The sequence below is a fragment of the Podarcis bocagei genome, assembly GCF_964188305.1.
Source record: "Podarcis bocagei genome assembly, chromosome: 7".
In the NCBI taxonomy this organism is placed as follows: domain Eukaryota; kingdom Metazoa; phylum Chordata; class Lepidosauria; order Squamata; family Lacertidae; genus Podarcis; species Podarcis bocagei.
The window spans coordinates 82,446,513-82,470,733 of record NC_138132.1 but is presented as its reverse complement, the minus strand read 5'-3'; the positions used below and the strand labels follow the sequence as shown (position 1 = coordinate 82,470,733).

Below are 24,221 nucleotides of genomic sequence, written 5' to 3'. Positions count from 1 at the left end.
GACGGTTCCTGCCAAAGGTCTAGTCGCAGGGAGTTCCGCGGAGCAGGACCTATCACATTAAAGGCATGGCCACTAGTGAAGGCCAACCGAATATCGGCAACGGCATCCCTTTTTCTTTTGGCACAACTAGGCTAAAATCAAGGATTTCTCCATGGAGATATCTCACCTCTAAACGTGAGATATTTAAGAATGCTTTTATCCAAAGCGAGCCCGGAAGCGCCCGTTCCAAACTCATAGAATGTGTAACTCTTCCTATTCCTATCTCTGATATCACCGCAGCACCCGTCCTCGCGCATGCGTAGAGTCCTCACGTATGAGCGCCGCATCATAGAGACGAGGAGTGGAGGGGTAGAGCGGCTACCTCCCCAATCCCGTGCGAAGGTGCGCTTCTTGTCCCGCCCCCACTACGCTCCTCCCCCGACGCATGCGCCGTCCCTACCTCGGCCGCCATCTTCCTTCGCGGGAGGAGGAAGAAAATGGAGCCCGGCGGGGCCCGCCGCGAGAAGCTGCCGCCGCCTCCCATGCCGCAGCCGCAGCAGGGGACGCCTCCCAAGGGCAAGGACGGTCCCAGCAGCCGCCTGGAGAAGGCCAAGCAGCGCGCGGCCCAGCAGGAGCTCAAGCAACGGCAACGGGCCGAGGTGGGCGGGGCCATGCTAATTGGGCCGGCCGGTCTTCTCGGGCTTGCGCTGCTCTCGCGAGACATGACTGACGGGGAGGGGAGGGGGCGCCTTCTTGAAGGCAAGATAGGGGTGTGGCTGTGCTAATAAGGTGCGTACGGTGTTCTCGGGTCAGCGCTGCTCTCGCGAGACGTGGCAGGGAGCAGACTGGCGGAAATTCCGCCCGGTCGGCATCATTGAAGGGCGGCAATTGACCCGGGGAACTCCCTGCCACTATTACTGTTTCAGGTAGGTAGCCGTGTTGGTCTGACGCAGTCGAAATAATAAAATAAAAATAAAATTGTTCAGTTACTTAGAGACCCAACTAAAAGACCAACTATTATTATTATTGTTGTTGTTACAGATAGGTAGCCGTGTTGGTCTGTCATAGTCAAAATAAAAAAATTCCTTCCAGTAGCACCTTAAAGACCAACTAAGTTAGTTCTTGGTATGAGCTTTCGTGTGTATGCACACTTCTTCAGATACACTTATTGTTGTTGTTAATGATTATTATTATCGGCTTGTATGGGGCTTTAGGCGAGGGGCAGGGTGGATTTGATTTAAATCAAATCGATTTAAATCACTAGTCAGTAAGACTTTATATAATTATTTTTTTTTACAGAAAGACTTATTATTGCTGGTATAATCTTAATACAGTATTTACAATCAGATGAATATTTCATTTTTAGAATAATTTTTTAGAGCAGTTTTTACTATTATATCAAGAATTACTGATTTGATTATACTATTAGATATGCATAGACAGATAATTATGAAATTATTGTGAGGTTTAATAAGTTAACCTTATATTTGGACAACTTTTCTGCTGTACTTTATTGGAAGGAGAAAAATAATCACTTCCTTAAAAACAATTTAAACTATGTATTTAACTGAAGCAATAACATTATAGCATATGTATCCATGTTTGTTAACTGATGTGGTTAAACTTTTTTTAAAAAAAAAAACACTTAAAACAAATCCTTATTTCCTGATTAGCCTTTGGACTATAATGTAACCTAAAAAGAAAACAATCTTTAGAAAGGTTTTTCCTCCAAAAGCATTTTATTTTAAAAATCCAATTTCAATCAAAAACATCTGGATATTTTTTTTAATCATTGATTTTTATCCACTCTGTGGACATGTCATGCTCCTTCTGCGGTACTTTGACTATCTTTGGTCCCCGCTCTGCACTCAGCTCTCACCTGTGGCTTCTAGAAGCTGTCAACACGCAACGGCAGCCTCACCCTGGGAAACAGCTTTGTCCGGCTGCTCCTTCCCCCCACCCCTAAAGAAAGTTTGTGGACCCCTGAATTAAGCAGGAGCCTCTTGTGGCAGGGAGTTCAATAAGTAGCGAGGGCATTTGCGGTAGGAAGCTTGGCTGTGCTTTAAAATCGTTTGTATCTATTAATCTACTGCCCAGAGTCTTACGTATTAAAACCGTAGAGCTGTCCTTGTTGTGCCTGTAGATCTACGCCCTCAACAGGGTGATGACTGAGCTGGAGCAGCAGCAGTTTGACGCCTTCTGCAAGCAGATGCAGGAATCCAGCGACTGAGGACGGGAGCCGCGCTCCAGGCGGGCCGCTCAGAAGACCAGCACTTTCCCACCCATGGCTGCAGGCAGCGGCCAGGCAGAACTGAACACCCAGGAGCAGGGAGGAACAGCCAAGCTCTGCTTCCGATGACACATAGCTGACACTGCCTTACTGGAACATTCCCCTGCCAAACCTTCCATGAGCGGAGTTCTCCCTTGAAAACCTGTTTGTTTGTTTTTAAAAAAATCCTATTTATTACTTTGGTTTGAGAAATAAAGTTGTGTTTTTTCAAAAAACAAATAAATGCTTCGCTCTCTCTGTGATAGCATATTTCAGCCTTCACCAAGCTGCTGTCTTCTGGCTGCTTTTGACTGCAAATCCCAGCACAATTCGTAAGATGTTGGGGCTGATGGGAGGTGGAGTCCACAGCAGCTGTAGGTTACGGTACATAGCAAACATAGTGTGTTAAGGCTTTCAGAAGAGTCATCTGGTCTCAATAGAAGCACCAGCCTTCCATTGCCAATAACCACAGCCTTACAGTATGACATAAGGAGAGATCTGCTGGATCAGGCCAGTTGCTCTTCTGGTCCAGTACCCCATTCTTGCAGTGACCACCAAGATGCTTGCAGGAAGTCCGCAAGCAGGACTCTTCATTAGGAAGAATCCAGAGCAGGTGGAACTTCCAATAAGCAAAGTGGGGCATTATGTCATTCTTATCGCTGCTCGCTCCTGGCCAGTCTTTTGTAATGATAAATACTTACCGTATTTTTCACTCCATAAGACACACTTTTTTCTTCCTAAAAAGTAAGCGGAAATGTCTGTGCATCTTATGGAGCGAATGCGTGGTCCCTGGAGCCGAATTGCCCAGGGGCGAAAAGCAGATTGTGCTCTTTTTTTTTTTTTTTTGAAAGAGGGAAGTGGGTGTTGAAACAAAGCCGCTGATCGGCAAGCAATTGGGAGCGAGATAAGGGACGCTAGCAATAAAGGAGGCTGCCTGGGAGCGGAGAGGTCAAATTGCATATCATGTCTGTGGCCACAGCAAGAACCACAAAAATCATATACCCACAATCAGAATATTTTTTTTCTTGTTTTCCTCCTCTAAAAACTAGGTGTGTCTTATGGAGCGAAAAATATGGTACGTAGCTGAAAATCTTCCAGCCATCCTGCTCCTTTAGTTCTTCCTGCACCCCCCATCCAGGCCTGCTGACCAATCCCGTCGTTCTTTTTTGAACATCCTTTGTACCACTCAAATTATCCGTGATCTGAATGCTGCCGTTACGAATTGTCGCACGCATTCTGGATTTCCCTTTTTATCTGTCTATTCAGACCAGCTCCAGAGACAGATTGTTAAATCTATACGAGATCTTTTGGTACCGAGGGCCTTCTTGGTAGTGGCACCCACCTTGTAGAACGCTCTCCCATCAGATGTCAAGGAAATAAACAACTATCTGGCTTTTAGAACACATCTGAAAGCAGCCCTGTTTAGGTAAAGTTTTTAATGTTTGATCTTTTATCATCTTTTTAATATTCTGTTGGGAGCCACCCAGAATAATTAGCATCATCATCATTGGTTCCAGAAGCAAGCTAGTTTCATTTTCCCCACTTGATGTAACTGGTGCCTCTTCTCTGGGAGACTACTCCATATGGGAGTCTCTCCCCACCCCAAACCTTCCATTCCCCTTGCAGCTCTACCCCACTGCAAAAGAAACCCCTTTTCACACAATGCCAGATAGCAAAAACTGTGTTTTTAAAAGTTTATTTTTTAAAAAAATGCCAAAACAAAAGAACTTGTTTCAAATGTACATTTCCAGTAACACAAATCATCTCCCTTTCCATTATTATCCCCTGGGGGATGGGGGCAGGAAATAAGTTTTCCAAATATTTCAGTAATATAATCAATAAAACAAAAACATTGACGGTGCTCCCTGGCAGAAATATTTGATACACCCAATCTTAGAAAGGCAAATCTAGGATCCATACAGGTAATTTGATGGGTTCAATTTATTTTTGACCACCAAGCCTTTCAGGAGGTAAAGAGAGGTATCACCACCCCTTCCCCTATGGGCCAGCTTTCACCCCACATGCAGTGATTCTGCGGTGTTTCACCAGCCTGCTCAACTTAAGGTTTCAAATCCAGCTAGTTTGTACGCTGAAAACCCAGATGCTCTCTTTAAATAAGACTTTCTGGCGAGGCTGCAGGGACCTATCCTTGGATTAGTCGAAAAAGTTAGCTGGTGACGAGATTTGGAGGCCAAGTTCTTTAAAAAACCACCAGCGAGTAAAATTGTGGACTAAAAAAATAGAAATCTAAAAAAGCTGAACTCATTGTCAATCTTTTTCTATATACATATGTAAAGACTCTGTATATTCGTATGTACACCAAAAGTGGGGCTTGGGAGTGTTAGCCAGATCACTCACTGTGTTCCCCAGACGCCCAGCCTTCGCAGGGCAGAAATCCCACCCCCACGGCAGAGATCTCGCAGTTGTTCTGTTCCTAATCAGGACAGTGGAAATGTTTCTAGGAAGGTTTTAAGCGATGTGTGGATATTAATGCTAGGTAGGCATTTAGGGTCCTGGAGGGGGTGGCCCCACTGGGCAATTGCCCCACAGCGAGGTGCAAAAGCCGCTGTCCGTCCACGCATGACACCACGCTAGCAAGGTTAGACTCTGTGGCTCCACAGAGCAGTTGGGAAGAAGATATACGATGAGGACCAAAGCAGGTAGTAGAGCGAGGCGAAGTAGGTGGCAGAGAACATCACCATCAAGATCCCTGCAATGCCAGAGAGAGAGAGAGAGAGAGAGATTTCAGAATTGTAAAGTTGGAAGGGACTTCCAGGGCTCATCTAGCCTAACCCCAAGCAACGCAAGATTTTCAGCGTGAAATTCTGTTTCCGCAAAAACGGAAAATGCATGTTTGCTTTTAAAATTTCATTTATTCTGATACAGTTTTTTTAGACTATTTGCCGCCAACGGTTCCCCACCAGGACTTTCGACAATAAGCATGTAGACTGAAGCCATACATGATTTAAAATAACCAAAGAAACACCAATTTGTCCACGATCGTTGGACAAAGGCTTTCCAGGCTACCAGCATGCAAGTTAATCTAGAAGCAGGGAAAAATCATTTCTACAGTCAAACCTCGGTTCCTGGACGGCTCCGTTTTGAATCGTTTCGCCTCAAAAACCCAGAAGTAAATGATCTGGTTTTTGAATGTTTTTTGGAAGCTGAACATCTGACACGGCTTCCGTTTGAGTGCGGGAAGCTCTTGCAACCAATCGGAAGTCGCACCTTGGTTGTCAAACATTTTGGAAGCCAAAGGGGCTTCCGGAACGGATTTCGTTCGACAGCCAAGGTTTGACTGTATAAGGATTGCAGGTTTTCGGGCTGAACTGAATCATGGAATTGCAGAATTGTAGAGTCATCCAGCCCCAAACCCTGCAATGCAGGAACCAAGGTAACATTTTGCTGTGGCCTGACGACAACGTTTCTGCACGAACCCATCTTAGAAAGGTTTATTATCTTTAGACAGATGAATAGCGAGCGAGAGAGATTACAGCATGAGGGTATCATTATTTGAGCTGAAGGGGCCTGCTGCTCTGCACTCACCTCCTGCGAAGACGGCCTTCTTCCAGGGCTGAGATTCCAGCACCTTGTCGTGAGGGTAGAAGCCCTGGTCCACCATGAAGAGGATCATCACCATGGCGATGATACGCATCACCAGCAGGTTGCCTCCTGTCAGGAGGTAGGTGGCGGCCAGGACAGATGCTCCGTACGGGCAGGGCAGCCCCCGGTACATGAACGGCATCCCTAGGGAGACGAGAGGAAAGGGAGGTGGTGAGTTGACTCGGAGCGAACTGTTCGTGTGGATGCGCCAAAGCAGAAACATGCAAAACTAATGTGCGGAGGACAAAAATCAAGATTGGTTACAATACCACCAATTGAACGACATCTTTAAGATAGATTAAAAAAATTGGTTTTGTGACGGAACTATCAGAATTAAGAGAAAGGTCTATTAAAAAATAAAGACAAATTACTTTCCAGAATGTACAGGCTATTATTGTTAGACGGGAAATAAAAGAAGAAGTAAAATCGGTTATGGTGCAGTGGGCAAAGGACTTTGGATATAATCAGTGCCGGATTTACATATAAGCTTAACAAATTATAGCTTAGGGCCCCACTCTCTTGGGAGCCCCCCAAAAAATTAAAGGGAAAAAATGGATGTACATATCCAAAATATAAGATAAAAACCAAATAAAATGGCTTTAGATACCTATTAGGTCCATAAATTACCATATAGCTTATATTCAACACAAAAACAGTGAAAATTTGTTGTTGACAAAGGACAGCTGGAGTCCCATTACCTTCAGTAGCTTAGAGCCTCATCAAACCCTGGATATAACATACAGATGGCGGAATGGGAAAATTTATGGAGAAGGGAACTGAAATTTACGGCTTGTTTTACTGTAAAAGAAAACTTCATGAAGATGCTATTCGGATGGTAGATCACTCCTAGCAAATTGGCCAAAATGTACAAAACCAACTCAAATTTATGCTGGAGGTGTAGAGAGTTAAAAGGGAACAATGTACCACATGTGGTGGGGTTGCCAAAAAATAAAGAGCTTTTGGGAACTTATATATAATGAATTAAAAAAACTGTTTCAAATGAAGTTTATCAAAAAGCCCGAAGCCTTCCTCTTAGGTATTATGGCACCAGACATTCCTAGAGAGAAAACGAATATATATATTTTTGTACGTAACAGCAGCGAGGATGCTGATTGCCAAGGGGAGAAAAGAATATAAAATCCCATCAAAAGAGGAGTGGCAATTTAAGCTACTTGAATATGTGAAACTAGCGAATATGACCCCTGCAGCCAAACTTAACGGGGCTGTGTTATCGCCACAGCTGTGGACTCACCGCTAGAGAAGAAACACAGGCGCGTGAACACAGCCAAGACGTACACGATCACCAGAAGGCCGTCAAGGATCCCGTGGGCTTGCAAGAGAAGGGCGGTGGCCAGCCCAAATGAAGTGAAATCAGCAAAATCGTCCAGCTTGGCACCTACAGAATGTCAAAGACGGGTGCTAGTTAGTCCTGGGCAGGAGACAAGATGGGCACTCTGTAGAGGCCGAAATACGTAGTGACGTTTCTCCATTATGGCCCCCTGGAGGGCATCAAACTCGAAGGTTTAATTTATTACGAGTGTTAAGTCGTGGGTGAACATATCAGGCGACACAGCGATTCTTCAAACAGCTCTTGTTTACTCACAGGCCAGAACAGAACTGGACTGAAGGGTTCAGCCAGCCTGCTTATATAGAGCTCAACTACAAAGCAACAGTAACAACTTTCTGTAACTATCCAATCACTGAACATCACTTTCAATTCCTTATTTGCATATGCGGACCTGAGTGAAAACTATCTACAGTATCCCCCTGCTGGCCCAGGGTGAGAACTTCAGTACATAACAACGAGAGCCAGTGTGACGTGGTGGTTAGGCTGCTGGATTAGGACCTGGGTGGACCTGGGTTCAAAATCCCCCATGCAGCCATAAAGGTCACTGAGGGGCCAGTTCCTGTGCCTCAGACTAACCCACCTCGCAAGGTTGTTGGGAGGATAAAATGGGGAGAGCTGTGTGCGCCATCTTGGGCTCACTGGAGGAGAAGCTGGGATATAAATGTAATGAATAACAATAAATAAATATTGGTGGCCCCACCACCTTCCAAAAAAAGTCCCAGGAAGGGGTACCAGAATAATTAAAAAATACAGTTATATATCTAGAAAATGCATAAAGGCACCAGCCCAAAACAAAGAGCACAGTATCGGAAGGGGAAACTGAGCGGGCCTGAAAGCGATGGCTGTCTCCCCACTTGTGATTCCTAGCATACTGCCTTCGACAGAGGGCAGAGTATTTATTTCATTAAGGAATTTGTGTTTTCCATTCTGTGCCTCAAAGCGGCTTACAGTAAATAATAATAATAATCCCTAAAACATACAATATACAAGATTTAAAACAGAGCTTGAAACATCAGAAACGTACTTATTTCATAAAAGTTACATACCACTTGATTGTACAAACAAAGCATAATTTCAAAGCACTTTGCAAGAAGAATAAAACGATGACACGATCAGTATAAAAAAACCCAACAGTGTGAATGGTTCAAAAAATAATTGCAATAACTGATAAGCTAAAAGCCAGATTCAAAGACACCCCAGCTTTCTAAATGTCTAGGTAAAAGGTAAAGGTAAAGGGACCCCTGACCATTAGGTCCAGTCATGGCTGACTCTGGGGTTGCAGCGCTCATCTCGCTTTATTGGCCGAGGGAGGCGGCATACAGCTTCGGGTCATGTGGCCAGCATGACTCAGCCGCTTCTGGCGAACCAGAGCAGCGCACGGAAACACCGTTTACCTTCCCACCAGAGCAGTACCTATTTATCTACTTGCACTTTGAACTGCTGGGTAGGCAGGAGCAGGGACCGAGCAACGGGAGCTCACCCCGTCACGGGAATTTGAAACGTTGACATTCTGATCGGCAAGTCCTAGACTCTGTGGTTTAACCCACAGCGCCACCCGTGTCCCTAAATGTCTGGGTAGGCTTGGCTAAACATAAATGTTTTAAGCCTGCCTGAGGTCAAGAGGCAGGGAGTTCCAAAGTAGAAGATGGATATCTTACAGGACGAGTGATGTGTGGCACCTGTAACAGTCCCAGTGGAGACATTCAAAAGCTTTCTGCAATGAGGCTTGTTTTGACCTGGCACCCAAAACTTAGCAGGGAGAGTGCCTGTCTGATTTATCGCTGGTGGAGAGCAGCCATTGCTAGTTTTTTCCTCCTTGGAAATTTTTTTCTATAATCCTCTTTTTGGCACATCTTGTGCGAGCAAATGCCATCCTGCCTAACTATCTGATCAGATGAGATCTTCCGGATGAGCGCTTGTGAGCTTGCTAAGCAACGCAGGTCCAAGGCCAGAGCGTGGAGGCTTTCGCAAGGAGGTACTTACCCAGCGCGGAACAAGCGTTCAGCTGCCTGGCAACGGCGCCGTCCGCAAGGTCAAGCAAAAATCCGATCAGGACCAGCCAGCATGCATAATTATATTGCCTGGTGGGGGAAGAGACGGGAGAGTCCTGTTACGCATTGCCACGGCTGCCCTGCTGAGCGGCCTCAATGTTCCCAAAGCCGCCAAGCAAGCGAAGGAGCGGTCAAGCGCATGAGGAGGGGATCAGGGCCTATCAAAGTGTCTTCGACCATGGCCCTACCTCCTGCGCCGTGATGCATGACCCTGTGTGGATGAAGGCAGACCCTCAAATGTCCCTATTTTCCAAGGGACAGTCAGAAACCATCCTGGTTTCTGATTTGATCCTGGAATGTCCCGCTTTTGCCTATTTAAATCGGGAAAATGTTGGAGGGTATGGAGTTATGCCCCTCCCCCCCAGCCCCTGAGCCAAGGAGATAACTAACTATAAAACCTTTAGAAGATATCTGAAGCCAGCCGTGTATAGGGAAGTTTTTAAATGTTCAATGCCTTGGGCTCTTGGATAGGAAAAGGAGCAGGTGTTTTTTTTTACAACAGTGGCTGGGTCAGATGAGTGGGCTATTGTTGTTGTTGTAGAATAGGTAAAGGTAAAGGTACCCCTGACCGTTAGGTCCAGCCGCAGACGACTCTGGGGTTGTGGCGCTCATCTCGCTTTACTGGCCGAGGGAGTCGGTGTTTGTCCGCAGACAGCTTCCGGGTCATGTGGCCAGTATGACTAAGCCGCTTCTGGCGAACCAGAGCAGCGCGCGGAAACACTGTTTACCTTCCCGCCAGAGTGGTACCTATTTATCTACTTGCACTTTGACGTGCTTTTGAACTGCTGGGTGGGCAGGAGCAGGGACCAAGCAACGGGAGCTCATCCTTTTGCGGGGATTTGAACTGTCAACCTTCTGATCGGCAAGCCCTAGGCTCTGTGGTTTAACCCACAGCGCCACCCGTAGAATAGACACCCCTATTTTCACAGGAGAAATGTTAGAGGACATGTCCGGGGTCTGGCTTACCCATTCAGACTGCAAAGGACAGACGAGAGACCCATCACCAGGTTGGCCATAGAGATGGAGTTGGCGACATTCCGGCGCAGGAACTCCAGAGCCTGCGCCCGTCTGGCCTGATCGCTCAGGAACAGCTTCTTGGTGTGTTGGAATATACCTGGAAGGCGGCAGAGGAAGCAGTGAGTAAGAAAGGGGGAGATCCTGGGAGGGATGTCCCCTATGTGCTGAGCATACACCCCCAAAAAGGGGCAGGCATTAAAATCAGGTGCATTAAAGTTCCATCCCATCTGCCCTCCGCCAATCCCTTAAGGGGAATGTTGGGAAGCGGCCAATGGGAGCTGAGTGGAGGGGTAACCGGGCAGATCACCACTCCAGAATTTATGCTTTTTGGGAAGAGAGGGCCAGACCTACAGTGGTGCCTCGCAAGACGAAATTAATTCGTTCCGCAAGTCTCTTCGTCTTGCGGTTTTTTCGTCTTGCGATGCACGGTTTCCCATAGGAATGCATTGAAAATCAATTAATGCGTTCCTAGGGAAACCGCCTTCAGACCAGGTCCGGGGACAGTCTGTCCCCGGACCTCTTCTGAAGGCTGGGGGGGGGGGACAAGGGCTTTTCTTCTCACCCCCAGCATTTTAAAAAACCCTGGGACAGCGGAGGACTTCTCCGCTGTCCGGGCGATCTTAAAATGCTGGCGGGCGGCATTTTAAAATCTCCCCACAGCCGCTTGCTTCAAAAGAGGTCCGGGGGCAGCGGGAGCGCTTCCCGCTGCCCCCGGACCTCTTTTGAAGCAAGGGGCGGTGGGGAGAAGCGATCTCCCAGCCGCCCCTTGCTTCAAAAGAGAAGACCCGCTGTCCCCGGGGCAAGCTTCGTTTTGCGAAGCAAGCCCATAGGGAAATTCGTCTTGCGAGGCAACTCGAAAACGAAAAACCTTTCGTTTTGCGAGTTTTTCGTCTCGCGAGGCGTTCGTCTTGCGGGGTACCACTGTACTTGTGTGAGTGCCTGGAGGTGACTGGAGGATGGATGGCGGCTAACAGATTGAGGTTGAAACCTGACAAGACAGAAGTACTGTTTTTGGGGGAGAGGGGGCGGGCTGGTGTGGAGAACTCCCTGGTCCTGAATGGGGTAACTGTGCCCCTGAAGGACCAGGTGCGCAGCCTGGGAGTCATTTTGGACTCTCAGCTGTCCATGGAGGTGAAGGTCAATTCTGTGTCCAGGGCAGCTGTCTACCAGCTCCATCTGGTACGCAGGCTGAGACCCTACCTGCCCGCAGACTGTCTGGCCAGAGTGGGGCATGATCTGGTTATCTCCTGCTTGGACTACTGCAATGCACTCTATGTGGGGCTACCTTTGAAGGTGACCCGGAAACTACAACTAATCCAGAATGCAGCAGCTAGACTGGTGACTGGGAGCGGCCGCTGAGACCACATGAACCCACATTGGCTCTCAGTACGTTTCCAGGCATAATTCAAAGTGTTGGTTCTGACCTTTAAAGCAAGCCCTAAACGGCCTCGGTCCAGTATACCTGAAGGAGCGTCTCCACCCCCATCGTTCTGCCCGGACACGGAGGTCCAGCTCCAAGGGCCTTCTGGCGGTTCCTTCCCTGTGAGAAGTGAGGTTACAGGGAACCAGGCAGAGGGCCTTCTCCGCATAGCTGTCAACTTTTCCCTTTTCTTGCGAGGAATCCTATTTGGAATAAGGGAATTTCCCTTAAAAAAAGGAACAAGTTTGACAGCTATGCTTCTTGGTGGTGGCTCCCGCCCTGTGGAACGCCCTCCCGTCAGATGTCAGGGAAATAAACAACTACCTGACATTTTAAAAGACATCTGAAGGCTGTCCTGTACTGGGAGGTTTTTAATGTTTGATGTTTTATTCTGTTTTATCTGTTGGGAGCGGCCCAGAGTGGATGGGGAAACCCAGCCGAATGGACAGGTTATAAATATATCATCATCATCATCATCACCCTACAATTTGCAAAATTGTAAGAGAGAGATCGAGATCTACCTGGACTTTAAAGTTAACGCTTTGTTCTCAGTTTGAAAGGGAGATTTTCTGTAAGCCCCAAAAGGCAGCAGAAGGCGGAAAAGTCAACGGGTGTTTGGCTCCTGCCACTGTGCAGCCTCCAAAACACTGGCCATTTGGAGGGTGGCGGATGATCCCAGCAGCACCCCCTGGTGTTGGCTCCCATTAGTGCAGGAGAAGAGTCTGCTGGATCAGGACAGTGGGTAAGTAAAATCCGAGCACCAGAGCCCTCTCCCCACTTGCAGTTTGTCTAATATTTTTAAAGCCCTCTATGTTGGGGCAATCGTTGGCTCATGTGGGAAGGAGTTCCGTAGATTAACATGCACTGTTAAGGCATGCTCAACCTCCCTCCATGCTTGCATCACCTCCATGCCACCCCTGTGAGATTGGGCATGCATTAAGTTGTGTTTTCCCCTCCATGCTTTTGGGGTGGGGGAACCCATAAGTACAGCCTGCCAAGAACTTTGTACAGCTTTAGGGTATACCTCCCCTCCCTAACTGCTGGGCCAGGTGAGTCTTCAGCCTTAACCCTGGTTAGCAAACATCGTGCCAGTGAATCTTGCTTCCTGGGTGCATCTACTGCCTCCCAACCCAACCCAGGGAAGCCTTTAAAAGCCTGCAGTGGCAAGGTGCTTTGCAGAACTGCAAAACCATGCAGGCAAAATCTGGAAGTGGGATCCCCGCACCCCAAAATGGTACCAAGCTGGATTTATACCAAACACAGTAAGAGGCGTTTTAGGTTTTGCAGAAGATGAGGTATCAGCACAGAAGGAAGCGAACAGCAGCCCACATGCAAAGGTATAGCTCAGCCCGTCCCGTTAGCTTTTGTCTCCCAGCGCTGTGACGATCCCAAAAGCATCTTGTTCTTAGTGATGCTTCTCTTCTCATTCTTCCCCCACCCAATTTTAAACATAAAGACCAGCCCCGCTCACAATTCATAAAAAACAACAACAGCAAACTAACAGCCCTACTCGCTAACACTAAAAATATATTATAGTTTATCATAACCCCAAGGGGGAAAGGTCTGCTCTTGAGAAAGTGTGAGAAGGGACATGTCCTACTAGCATGTTTTGCACCCTGCCCTTGTCGCGTTTCCAAATCCCGGAAAGTTCGCGAGATTCTTCATCTGAAAGAAAACAGCAGATCAGAGCAACCCCGAAAAAAATAAATTTAAAAAAAATCACCCAGGAATGTGAAACCTGGGTTCACACACACACACACACACACACACACACACACACACACACACACAGGCACACACACAACTGCTTGAGCCCATCCCTCTGCCACCGCTGGGCACCCACCAAACCGCCATGATCAAAAAGCACCCGTCAGAATCATGGAATGGTAGAGTTGGAAGGAAAAACAGTGGGCATCTAGTCCAACCCCTGAAAAGATGCCCCTCTCCGAACTCTAGGTAAAGGTAAAGGGACCCCTGACCATTAGGTCCGGTCACGGCCGACTCTGGAGTTGTGGCGCTCATCTCGCTTTATTGGCCGAGGGAGCCAGTGTACAGCTTCCGGGTCATGTGGCCAGTGTGACTAAGCCGCTTCTGGCGAACCAGAGCAACGCACGGAAACGCCGTTTACCTTCCCGCCAGAGCGGTACCTATTTATCTACTTGCACTTTGATGTGCTTTCGAACTGCTAGGTTGGCAGGAGCAGGGACCAAGCAACGGGAGCTCATCCCGTCACGGGGATTCAAACCGCCGACCTTCTGATCGGCAAGTCCTAGGCTCTGTGGTTTAACCCACAGCGCCACCCGCGTCCCAACTCCAAACTCTACCCAATGCAAAAAACCCAGAAATGCATTTTGCTCATTCAAGAGCTGAACTGATTGTTGGGGCAGCAATTGTGTGTGTGCTTAAGTTAACAACCACCTCATTCTTTCTCCCCTTCCTTTCTTCTAAAACCAACAGTTCAGACTCTTGAATAACAGTGATTGATCGGTATAGAGCCCGCCATCCAAAATGAGGGTGGTTTTTTAATGACGGACTTTAGATCAAGCATACTCTTCCTCACTTGAGAGCGCTACCCAGCAGTAACTAGATTGGTGCTCCCACCGAAGGGACTGATTTCTATACAGTGGTACTTTGGTTCTCAAATGCTTTGGTTCCCCAAATGCCGAAAACCCGGAAGTAAGTGTTCCGGTTTACGAACGTTTTTGGAAAGTCGAACATCCGATGCGGCTGTCGGCTATTGTTTCTGGGGCGCCTGCACCAATCAGAAGCTGCGCCTTGGTTTTCAAATATTTCGAACGGACTTCCGGAATGGATTAAGTTTGGCGCTTCTGTTTTTGCCTTTTATTTTTTGAGGCTTTTTTGGTGCATTTGTTTTTGTGACTGTGTGGAACCCAGTTCAGCTACTGACTGATTGATTGACTGCGGAAATGGATAAAAAAAACCCATCCAAACAATATCATCAGTGCAGCTAAGAAAAAAAAATATTTTTCATTTTTATCATCTACAATCCTGTCTTATTTCTTTTATAGTACAGTATATTGATTATTGCTTTCATTTTATGGATCAGTGGTCTCGTTAGATAGTAAAATTCATGTTAAATGGCTGTTTTAGGGGTTGTTTTTAAAAGTCTGGAACGGATTAATCCATTTTGCATTACTTTCTATGGGAAAGCGTGCCTTGGTTTTGGAACGCTTTGGTTTTGGAACGGACTTCCGGAACGGATTAAGTTTGAGAACCAAGGTACCGCTGTGTTTACATCACACAGCTGAAAACATTTTCAAACACACTTTCCTCACTTCAGAACTTGCAAATACTTGCATTGTGAACTTGGAGAGAATTACTGAGTCCACCGCTCCAGCCAGGGACGGATAACAGCGACTGTTTTCACACCATCTCTGGGAGAGAGTCGGTGTCCCCAAATATCTGTGCCTTGCCCCCAAACAATAAGGCAGGCCACAGGTATTTTACCTGAAACCAGAGGACTTTGTGCCTTCGCAGTTAAGAGATGTCAGTTCCATACAGAGATTTATCAGCTGCAGATAAAACTCAAAGGTTGGCAGGTTGAAGACATACCCGTGGCTCCCATTTGCAATGTCCCCAGCCCCGGTTTCACTGGATAACAATGCAACAGGCAATTAATAAACCCTGTTTGTGTCATACCCATAAGTCTGGATTCCCCCCCATCTCTCCACAGACTTAATGCTGGCTGAAAATTTTTGGCAAAAGGAACAGAAAGCTGCTCTTGAATTTGGATGGAAAGCGGACCAGTGAGGGCCTTGGGGGGGGAGGGGACTTCGCTGCTTCTGGTAAAAAGGTAAAGGTACCCCTGCCTGTACGGGCAAGTCTTGCCAGACTCTAGGGTTGTGCGCTCATCTCACTCTATAGGCCGGGAGCCAGCGCTGTCCGCAGGCACTTCCGGGTCACGTGGCCAGCGTGACAAGCTGCATCTGGCGAGCCAGAGCAGCACACGGAACGCTGTTTACCTTCCCGCTGGTAAGCGGTCCCTATTTATCTGCTTGCACCCGGGGGTGCTTTCGAACTGCTAGGTTGGCAGGCGCTGGGACCGAACGATGGGAGCGCACCCCGCCGCGGGGATTCGAACCGCTGACCATGCGATCGGCAAGTCCTAGGCACTGAGGTTTTACCCACAGCGCCACCCACGTCCCTGCTGCTTCTGGTACTTGGCTGCATATATGGGGCAGTCCTTGTAGGCAGTTCATGGGTGGCAGCGGATGCAGAAGGTGGCAGATACCAAAGGAGAGGGTGCTGGGAAGGACATCAGTGTTACAACATACCCGCTTCTCATAATGCCCATCCCATAATAGTTTGCAAGGGCTGGCCTGGTCTCTGTTGCATTTACAACCAGATGGCTTTCCCAGGTATCGACTGGCAGAGCTTCAAGATCTTGAGCAGGCATTGGTGCACTACAACTCCCATCATCCCTGACAACTGGCCAGGCAGATGGGATTTGTAGTCCAGCAACACCTGGGCTTTATGTAGAGGGTGCTACTGTGCAGTGCTCCGTAAAAATAGAGTCCACACATTTTGAGGCAGGCAGGGGGACACTCCCAGACCTCCTTGCAGATGCTGCTGAGGACTGCACCGACATTCTGCATTCCAAGCAGGTGATCTGCAACTGGGCTACAGCCCTTTCCTTTCCCTCTGTTTGGGACTCAGGCCCTGGCTCAGTGGTAGAGCATCTGCTTGGCATGCAGAAGATCCCAGCTTCCGTTCCCCAGCAGCATCTCCAGCCTGAAACTGCTGGAGAGCATCTTGCCAGTCAGTGTGTGGACAATACTAGCCTAGATGGGCCAAGGCTGTGACTCAGTCTAAGGCAGCATCATGCCACATGTGAGTCTGACTCGGCCACTGGATGATCTGAAGACCGATCTTGAGATACGCAAGGCAAGTGGGGGAATCCTTTGGCATTGCCCAGATGGACAGAAGGACCTTTGTGTAGTTCATGGTCACAATTAGGGTTGTCAGCAGCATCCCAAACCCTGCGATTTCAGGGCCCAAACCTGAGACCTAGGGACAGCCCCTGGTGATATCACAGGAGAGAGGCATCCCCTGGAGACAGAGGTTAATTGGGACAGAGGAGGGCAGTGATGTCACAGGGGCAGGCCCGAGAGACGGAGGTTAATTGGGAGAGGACATGGGCAGACACAGATACAGACACACACACACACACACCTGCCCAAATATCTATGCTATAATTTGTAGCCAGCTCCTGCTGGGCTGAAGCTTGCAGGCTACATAAACAGACTTCTTAATATAATATAAAAGCCTCTCTCACCCACCTGGAGATTTCAAGCCCTGAACCTGCCGCCTGGAGGGGGCTAGGCATCCCTGGAGGCTTCAAGTCAGACGTGGAGGTCTGGCAACGCTTAGTATCCATCCCTGTTTCCTCGCCGTAAGATCCCTCCCCAAATTCCGTTGCCACCCCACCTCCCAAACAGACACAGCATCCTGCCTTCCTTTAAACCTTGCAGTCCAGTCTTCCCCAATGTCCTCCTACTGTTTTGAACCACAGTTCAAATGCCCCCTTCCCCAAATGCTTCACCATTCTGCTTATTTATAACTACAGTGGAGCAAACTCAAAAAAGCAAAAATCCACCCACATGCTAGTATTATTATTATTATTATTATTCACACAACCTCAGGCAAACCGGATCACAGCAGGCGTGAATTCTGCCGGAGCTCTAGGATTTTTCTGAGCAACAAATATATAAGCGTAGCCAGTTTTCCTCGGCAAACTGGATCCCAACTCCTGCCATTTGAGGCAGGTTTCTGTACTTATACTATGCACAGGGGGCTGATGGCCGTTGAAGTAATGAAAGAGTCGTAGAAAATAATCATAATTAAGTCAGTTCTGATTTGTCAAAGCTCAGAAGAACGGGTTGTGCCTGGGATCAGAGAGCTCCGTGGAAAACCTCCAAGGACAGAGCGGAAGGGAGAGGAACCAGAGAGGAACGGTTGTTTCACAGATATCTGCAACCACTTGACCCTTCTGCCTTCTTGGGAATGTGGGAGACACCCAAAACGAATTGGCTGTAAATGGTATTCACAACAAACTGATGGCACCGGCCTTTGATACTGGCATCTAAAGGGTCTGATTTTTTGAGGACATGTGGTGGATCCTCAGCCTGGGAGTCATAAATATATTTAATGGGCCCAAGTCAGCTGTGTCTGTTAATTTCAATGGGTCTGCTCTGAGTAGGGCTAGCATTGGGTACAACCTAATATCCTGGAGATTTCACTTTCTCTCTCTTTTTTAGTTTTTTATTTATACTTTTCAAATTTATACATTTCGTTAGTTTTACAATCAATTTAACATTTTAAAATTTGACTTCCTTCCCCCTCTTTCTGCAATTCCTTAATTTTTTTTAAATACCTTCTGCATATCCTAATAATAATAATAATAATAATAATAATAATAATAATAATAATAATTTATTATTTATACCCCGCCCATCTGGCAGGGTTTCCCCAGCCACTCTGGGCGGCTTCCAACAGAATATTAAAATACAATAACCTATTAAACATTAAAAGCTTCCCTAAACAGGGCTGCCTTTAGTTCATTTAACTTGCTCATTTAATTATATGCTATAAATAAATACTCTTATAAAACTGCAGGTCATTACAATAATCCTGCCAATGTTTTTATCTGTTTTATCTGTAAATATTTAATAAACCATTTCTATTCTTTTATAAAAAGTTTGCTATCTTGATTTCTTATTCTTCTGGTAACTTTTGCCATTTCTGCATATTCCATAAGTTTTTGTATCCATTCTTCCTTTACTGGGACTTCTGATTCTTTCCACTTTGGGGCAAGTAGCATTCTTGCTGCTGTAGTAGTATACATAAATTTCTATAAATTTAGGTAGTTCTGTCCCTAAAATTCCCAAAAGAAAAGCTTCTGGTATCATCTAGCCCAGAGTTTTCCAAACTGTGTGTTGTGATACATTAGTTAAAAGGTCAAGGACCCCTAGACAGTTAAGTCCAGTCAAAGGTGACTATGGGTTTGCGGCGCTCATCTCACTTTCAAGCCAAGGGAGCCGGTGTTTGTGCACAGACAGCTTTCTGAGTCATGTGGCCAGCAGGACTAAACCGCTCCTGGTGCAACTGGACACCGTGACGGGAACCAGACCGCACGGAAACACCGTTTACCTTCCCACCACAGCGGTACCTATTTATCTACTTGCACCGGTGTGCTTTTGAATTGCTAGGTTGGCAGGAGATGGGACAGAGCAAGGGGAGCTCACCCCATCGCAGGGATTCGAACAGCCAACCTTCCGATGGGCAAGCCCAAGAGGCTCAGTCATTTAGACCACAGCGCCACTAGTATGTCAGCTGCAGTGTGTAGGTGTGTCGCACAAAGGCACCCCGCATTCCTCCCAGAGCTGGAAAGGGGTTAGTTTAACTTTGCTAGCAAAACCAAATTAGGTAACGGTAAAGGGACCCTTGACCGTTAGGTCCAGTCATGACCGACTCTGGGGTTGTGGCACTCATCTCGCTTTATTGGCCGAGAGAGCCGGCGTACAGCTTCCAGGTCATGTGGCAGCAGGACTAAGCCGCTTCTGGCGAACCAGAGCAGCGCACAGAAACACCGTTTACCTTCCTGCCATTTATCTACTTGCACTTTGACGTGCTTTCGAACTGCTAGGTTGGCAATAGCAGGGACCGAGCAATGGGAGCTCACCCCGTCACGGGGATTCGAACCGCTGACCTTCTGATCGGCAAGCCCTAGGCTCTGTGGTTTAACCCACAGCGCCACCTGCGTCCCTGCAAAGCTGAATTACTCTGTCGCAAAATGCTGCCTGGCTAAAAGGTGTGTCACCAACATGAAAAGTTTGGAGAGCTCTGATCTAGCCATAAAGGATCCCTTTACAGGGATTGAGCCTACAACCTTGGTGTTCTCAGCTCCATGCTCTAACCAACTGAGCTATCAAGATGCAACCTGAACGCTGAAATCAGCTGAGAACAGTTTGCAGGCTGTCTTCTGATACAGTGTGTGTGTTTCGTGTGTCGAGGCCAGGGTAAAGAGGTGCAGTCTTCAGCACAAGACGCAGTGCAACAAAGGGGTCAGAAGCGCCTCCGTGGGGAAGCATTCCTCAGCACAGGGGCTGCCAGAACAATTCAAATCAAGTCACAAGACTACGTTTTTTGAAATATCATTTGGAATTTTCCTTCCTCTCTGGTTCCCAAGCAGGGGGTGGGGGTGGGCAAGGATATTCCACCCATCAAAAACCATCCATGAGTAAGAAGCAGCCCAGGAAGAGTGAGTGGGAAAGTGAGCTATATTTGAGACTCACCAGAAGGGGGCGACAGCATCCACATCTTTGCTGGATTTCAAGAGGACCCTGCACTCTGTAACTGGAGAGAAGAGAAAGGATGTTTAGAGATTTACAGGGAGTCACTTGCCAGGTTCTCAGGCAGTGGGAACACCATACACTTAAAATAAACCTCCCAAAAACTAATATACTACAGTCCGCATGATTCTTTTTGTTAAAGGTACTGGAGATTGTAACTCTGCAAAGGAAAAAGTACAGGTGCCAAGTTCCTTTTTGCAGAGGGTGCTGGGAACTGTAGCTCCGCAGGGAATAAACTACAGTTCCCAGAATTGGGGTTTTGTGTGTGTGGCTATAAACCTTATGCAGCCTTAGATTTCAGATGACGAACTTCAGCCAAGCAACAAGCAGGGGGGAATAAAATATCCAGGGAAGGTTTGTGTATATTATTAAACCATGAGTGAGATTCACCACCCACAATTTGGAGAAGTTCAGAAAAAGGGCAACGCAGAATAATCACGGCTGTAACCAGGGAGGGGGAATCTAAAAAAGCTGGGCTTGAGTGTTGCAGGTCAGTGATTAGTCCAATTCTAATCTACTCTGTTCTATGAATCGTAGAATTGGAAGGGAGCTTGTAGGTCATCTAGCTAAACCCTATAGGAGAGTCCACAACTTCCCGTGGGAGGTGGTTTCCCTATTGAACGGCTCTTACTGCCAGAAAGTTCTTCCTGATGTTTAGTCATAATCTCCTTCCTTGATGTTCCTTTTTAACCAGGCCTTTGGTCGACCTGATCGACATGCGATACCCTAAAATGTGGCTCTTTTGGGGGGGGTTGTTATTGGGTTATTGTTTTTATTTTGATTTTATATATTGTGATCTTTTCTGTGAACCGCCCCGAGACCTCCAGGTGAAGGGCGGTATAGAAAATTCAATAAACAAATAAAATAATAAATAAATTAAAGCTATTTTTCAGCTGGAACTAACAGGAACTCAGTTCACAAGGGGGTGTGCCACTGACATTCTAAGAGAACAAGGGAGGCATTCACGGAGAGTTCTGGCACCTCTTTTTCTAGAAAAAATAGCCCTGTTTAAATCCATCGGTTTGGATTTATTCCTAATTGCCCGCATAATCCTGGCAGAATAGAAAATCCATTTAAAAGGCGTCCGCTGGGTCTCTGTTGGCAGGGCATTGCACCAGACTGGGTCAATGACACGAAAGGTTCAGTTTGCTGTTAGCTGGCTCCGTTAATCACAGTGGGTGTACTCTTGAGTCGGATCCAGCCCAGGGTCTTAGACCCCGTCCTTGAGAAGGCAAAAGCATCTCTCAAACCCTTTATCAGACTGGTGTGTGTGTGTGTGTGTGTGCTTGAGAGATATGTTCCTCTTGAGAGAGAACAACACACACACACACACACACACACACACACACACACACACACTTTCCCAGGACCAAAGTCTTCTCAGCTGACGCATGTGAAGTCACATGGCACTGGGACAGAGGCCATGGAGTGCAGGGAGATGGCAAGGAGCCAAGGCCATTCAGCACCCCCGCCAAATGCTTCCCGACCCAGTGACCCTCTCCCATACGCATATCGCGTTTCCGAAACCCCAGCTCATTTCATGGGGTGTGCCTCTGTCTGGAGGTGGCAGAGTGCAAACGTCTGTCCCAGAATGGAAGATCTAAAGGGAAGCGGCAGGTTCAGGAAATGTGGGCGGCAAAGGGAGGGACAAGCTGTTCTGAACTTCTTGTCCCAACATCCAAAGTCCTCCTACAAGCAGCGCTGGCTTGTTTTCCGATTAGGAAAGAGGGCTGGCTTAAGCTGTTCCTCTTTTCTGCCCATCCCCGGAATGTAAGAACATAAGAAGAGCCTTTGTGGATCAGGCCAGTGGCTCATCCGATCCAGAATCCTGTTTCCACAGGGGCCAAGCAGATGCCCACCAAGGGGAGTCAGCCAGGAGGATTCGAACACAAGACCAGCTCTCCCCGCCTGCTGGAACTCCCCTCCCCTTTCCAGGAACTGGTATTCAGAAGCATTGCGACTTGGCAGAGTAGAGCCATCTTCTCCTTGTCTAATCCTCTTTTAAAGCCATCTGAGTTGGTGGCCATCACTGTTTCCTGTGGCAGGGAGTTCCGTAGTTTAACTATGCACTGCCTGAAGAAGGACTTTCCTGAATCTTCCAACCCTAAGCCATTAGAAACTCTGCCCCCACCTAAGGGTGTCTTTCTCCTCAGCACTATCACCCTATCGCCATGGCAACGGGGGGAACCGCCACTAGCCACAATGGCCAGGCTCCTCCTACCTGTTTGTGGCCTCCGAATAATACCAAGTGGGGAGAGTTTTGCAAGTGGGGAGAGTTTTGCTCTCGCACTCAGCTCCTGCTTTGGGGTTTCCCAGAAGAGGCATCGGGGCTGGCTGCTGTGAGAGAAAGATGCAGGGCCCAATTCTGGCCTGATCCAGCAGCCAGGCTCTTCTGATATTTGTTAGTGGGCCAATTTCATCTCAGGGTATCAAAGCACAGGAAAACCAAAGCAGCCCTATCTGATCCGCGTGAGCATCCTGCATCTTCACTGTTGTCCAATGGGAATCCTTCACGAGAAAGCAAGAGCCCACCCCCTCCATCCTCTCCCAGTACCTGACGCTGAAAGGTAGACTGCCTCTGCAGCTGGAGGCTTCAACTGGCGATCCCACCCAACCGCCCTTAACAAAAGGGGTTCTTCCGAGTTGCAGAGGGGTCCTGACCTCCGCAATAGAAGGAAGACCGCTTCTGAGCAGGTGCAAAGTGCCCTTTCTGACTCCCTCTTTCCTGATGGGGGGGGCCACAACATACTTCTTCACTCTCTCCCTCCTCCAGGAGATTTGGAGGCTCGTGGGCGGCGGCGGGGGGGCTCTCACAGCGATGCCCAGCTAAGGTGGCGCGCATATCCCGCGGATATAGCACTCCTTAAGGGAGGGGTGCGGGCAGATGACTGCCGCTGCTGCTACTCTCCGGGGGCAGCCTCCGTCCCTCCCTCCCCCGTTGCATCCAGGGGGTGTGTATCACCACGTGCGCCAACCAGCAGGCCAGGACTGGAGCTACGACGCGTCTTTCCAAAAGCGCCCAGCGCTGTGCCCAGGGCGCACGGAGCCACGCGTCACCGCGCTTGCCTTGCGCCCATCCCCAGGAGATGATTCCGGGCGGAATTTATGCAAGGGCCGTAGCTCAGGGGCAGAGCTTCTGCCTTGCTTGCCGAAGGTCCCGGGTTCAATCCCCCGCTGCCATCTCCAGACGGGAGGGACAGATTCCTGCCTGAAATCCTGGACAGCTACTGCCGGACCAGTCTGTGCAGACAATATTGAGCTAGCTGGACAAGGGTCTGACAGCTATTCTGTGTGCTCTCCTCTCGGATGCACACAGAATCCTAGTCGAGTTGGAAGGGACCCAAGGGTCATCTAGTCCAACCCCCAGCCACGCAGGAATCAAAGTGGGGCTCGAACGCACGAGCCGGAGATTAAGCGTCTCCTGCTTTACCGACTGAGCTTCTGAGTAAAGGGGGTCTAAGCTCCGGCGCGCACTCACTCACCAACTCGAATCCGGTGCGACGCCGCTTTCACCCTCTCCGAGAGCTGCTGATGCGCTTCAACGCTGCGGCTGCTGCTTATATGTTGCGCATCTCTCCCCTCCTTCCCCCCCCCTTCCAGATCCAGAAAAATTCCACAGGAAGGGGCGTGGCTAGGGTAGGCACCCTTTCACACACACCCCTCGTCTGTCTCCCTCGCCTCTGGACTGCACCCCGAGAGGTCCATGCCCGCGGCACCACGCGCCCCTCCGGCCTCCGGACGCCTTGCAAGCGGAGACGGAGGGAGACGCGGGGGGAAGGAAGGATTAAAGCAAGATCCCTTGCCAAAGTGCCCTGATCCACTTCCTTCATTTGCATATTATGCAGATGAGTTGTTGATGCTGTTAATCACGTGGAACACGCACACCCCTTTCGTAAGCGCTGCAGCTTGGAAAGGAAAAAGCGAGATGCGTTTGTTTGGTTGGTTGGTTGTTCCACGGGCGTGGAAGCCCACAAAGGACTGTAAGGAACATGGAGCCGGTTCCATGCTGGTCAGGAGCCGGATGACACCAGCCCAGCCCTGCACGCCTTCCCGGGAGTAAAGCTCTCCGCACCACCCACCCCCGCCCTGTGCGCTCCTCCCGGCGCGCGTAATCTCCATCAGATGGTGGCAACTGGGAGCTATGGGAGCCGTAGTCCGCCTG

The 24,221-nt window shown here is 48.3% G+C and overlaps 2 protein-coding genes across 5 annotated transcripts; one reads left to right on the top strand and one right to left on the bottom strand.

Moving 5' to 3' along the window:
• Positions 1-438: 438 nt before the first annotated feature.
• On the top strand, positions 439-2,492 carry SVBP (small vasohibin binding protein). The gene is made up of 2 exons (XM_081203316.1): positions 439-638; positions 2,123-2,492. Exons 1-2 carry the CDS (start codon positions 477-479, stop codon positions 2,207-2,209), a joined length of 249 nt encoding a protein of 82 aa, XP_081059442.1. The 5' UTR covers positions 439-476; the 3' UTR covers positions 2,210-2,492.
• A 1,436-nt stretch (positions 2,493-3,928) lies between these two features.
• Positions 3,929-23,784, bottom strand: TMEM269 (transmembrane protein 269). Of its 4 annotated transcripts, none has more exons than XM_081203233.1 (7): positions 23,542-23,784; positions 20,003-20,063; positions 10,217-10,364; positions 9,183-9,280; positions 7,104-7,247; positions 5,795-5,995; positions 3,929-4,958 (listed from the first exon to the last, which is right to left on the bottom strand). In XM_081203233.1, the coding sequence occupies exons 2-7, from the start codon at positions 20,025-20,027 to the stop codon at positions 4,849-4,851; spliced, it is 726 nt and encodes a 241-aa protein (XP_081059359.1). In that variant the 5' UTR covers positions 20,028-20,063; positions 23,542-23,784; the 3' UTR covers positions 3,929-4,848. The 4 variants fall into 4 exon arrangements, with proteins under 4 accessions (XP_081059359.1, XP_081059360.1, XP_081059361.1 ...); XM_081203234.1 differs by lacking the exon at positions 23,542-23,784 and adding an exon at positions 13,288-13,352; XM_081203235.1 differs by lacking the exons at positions 20,003-20,063; positions 23,542-23,784 and adding exons at positions 13,288-13,425; positions 13,458-13,756.
• Positions 23,785-24,221: the final 437 nt, after the last annotated feature.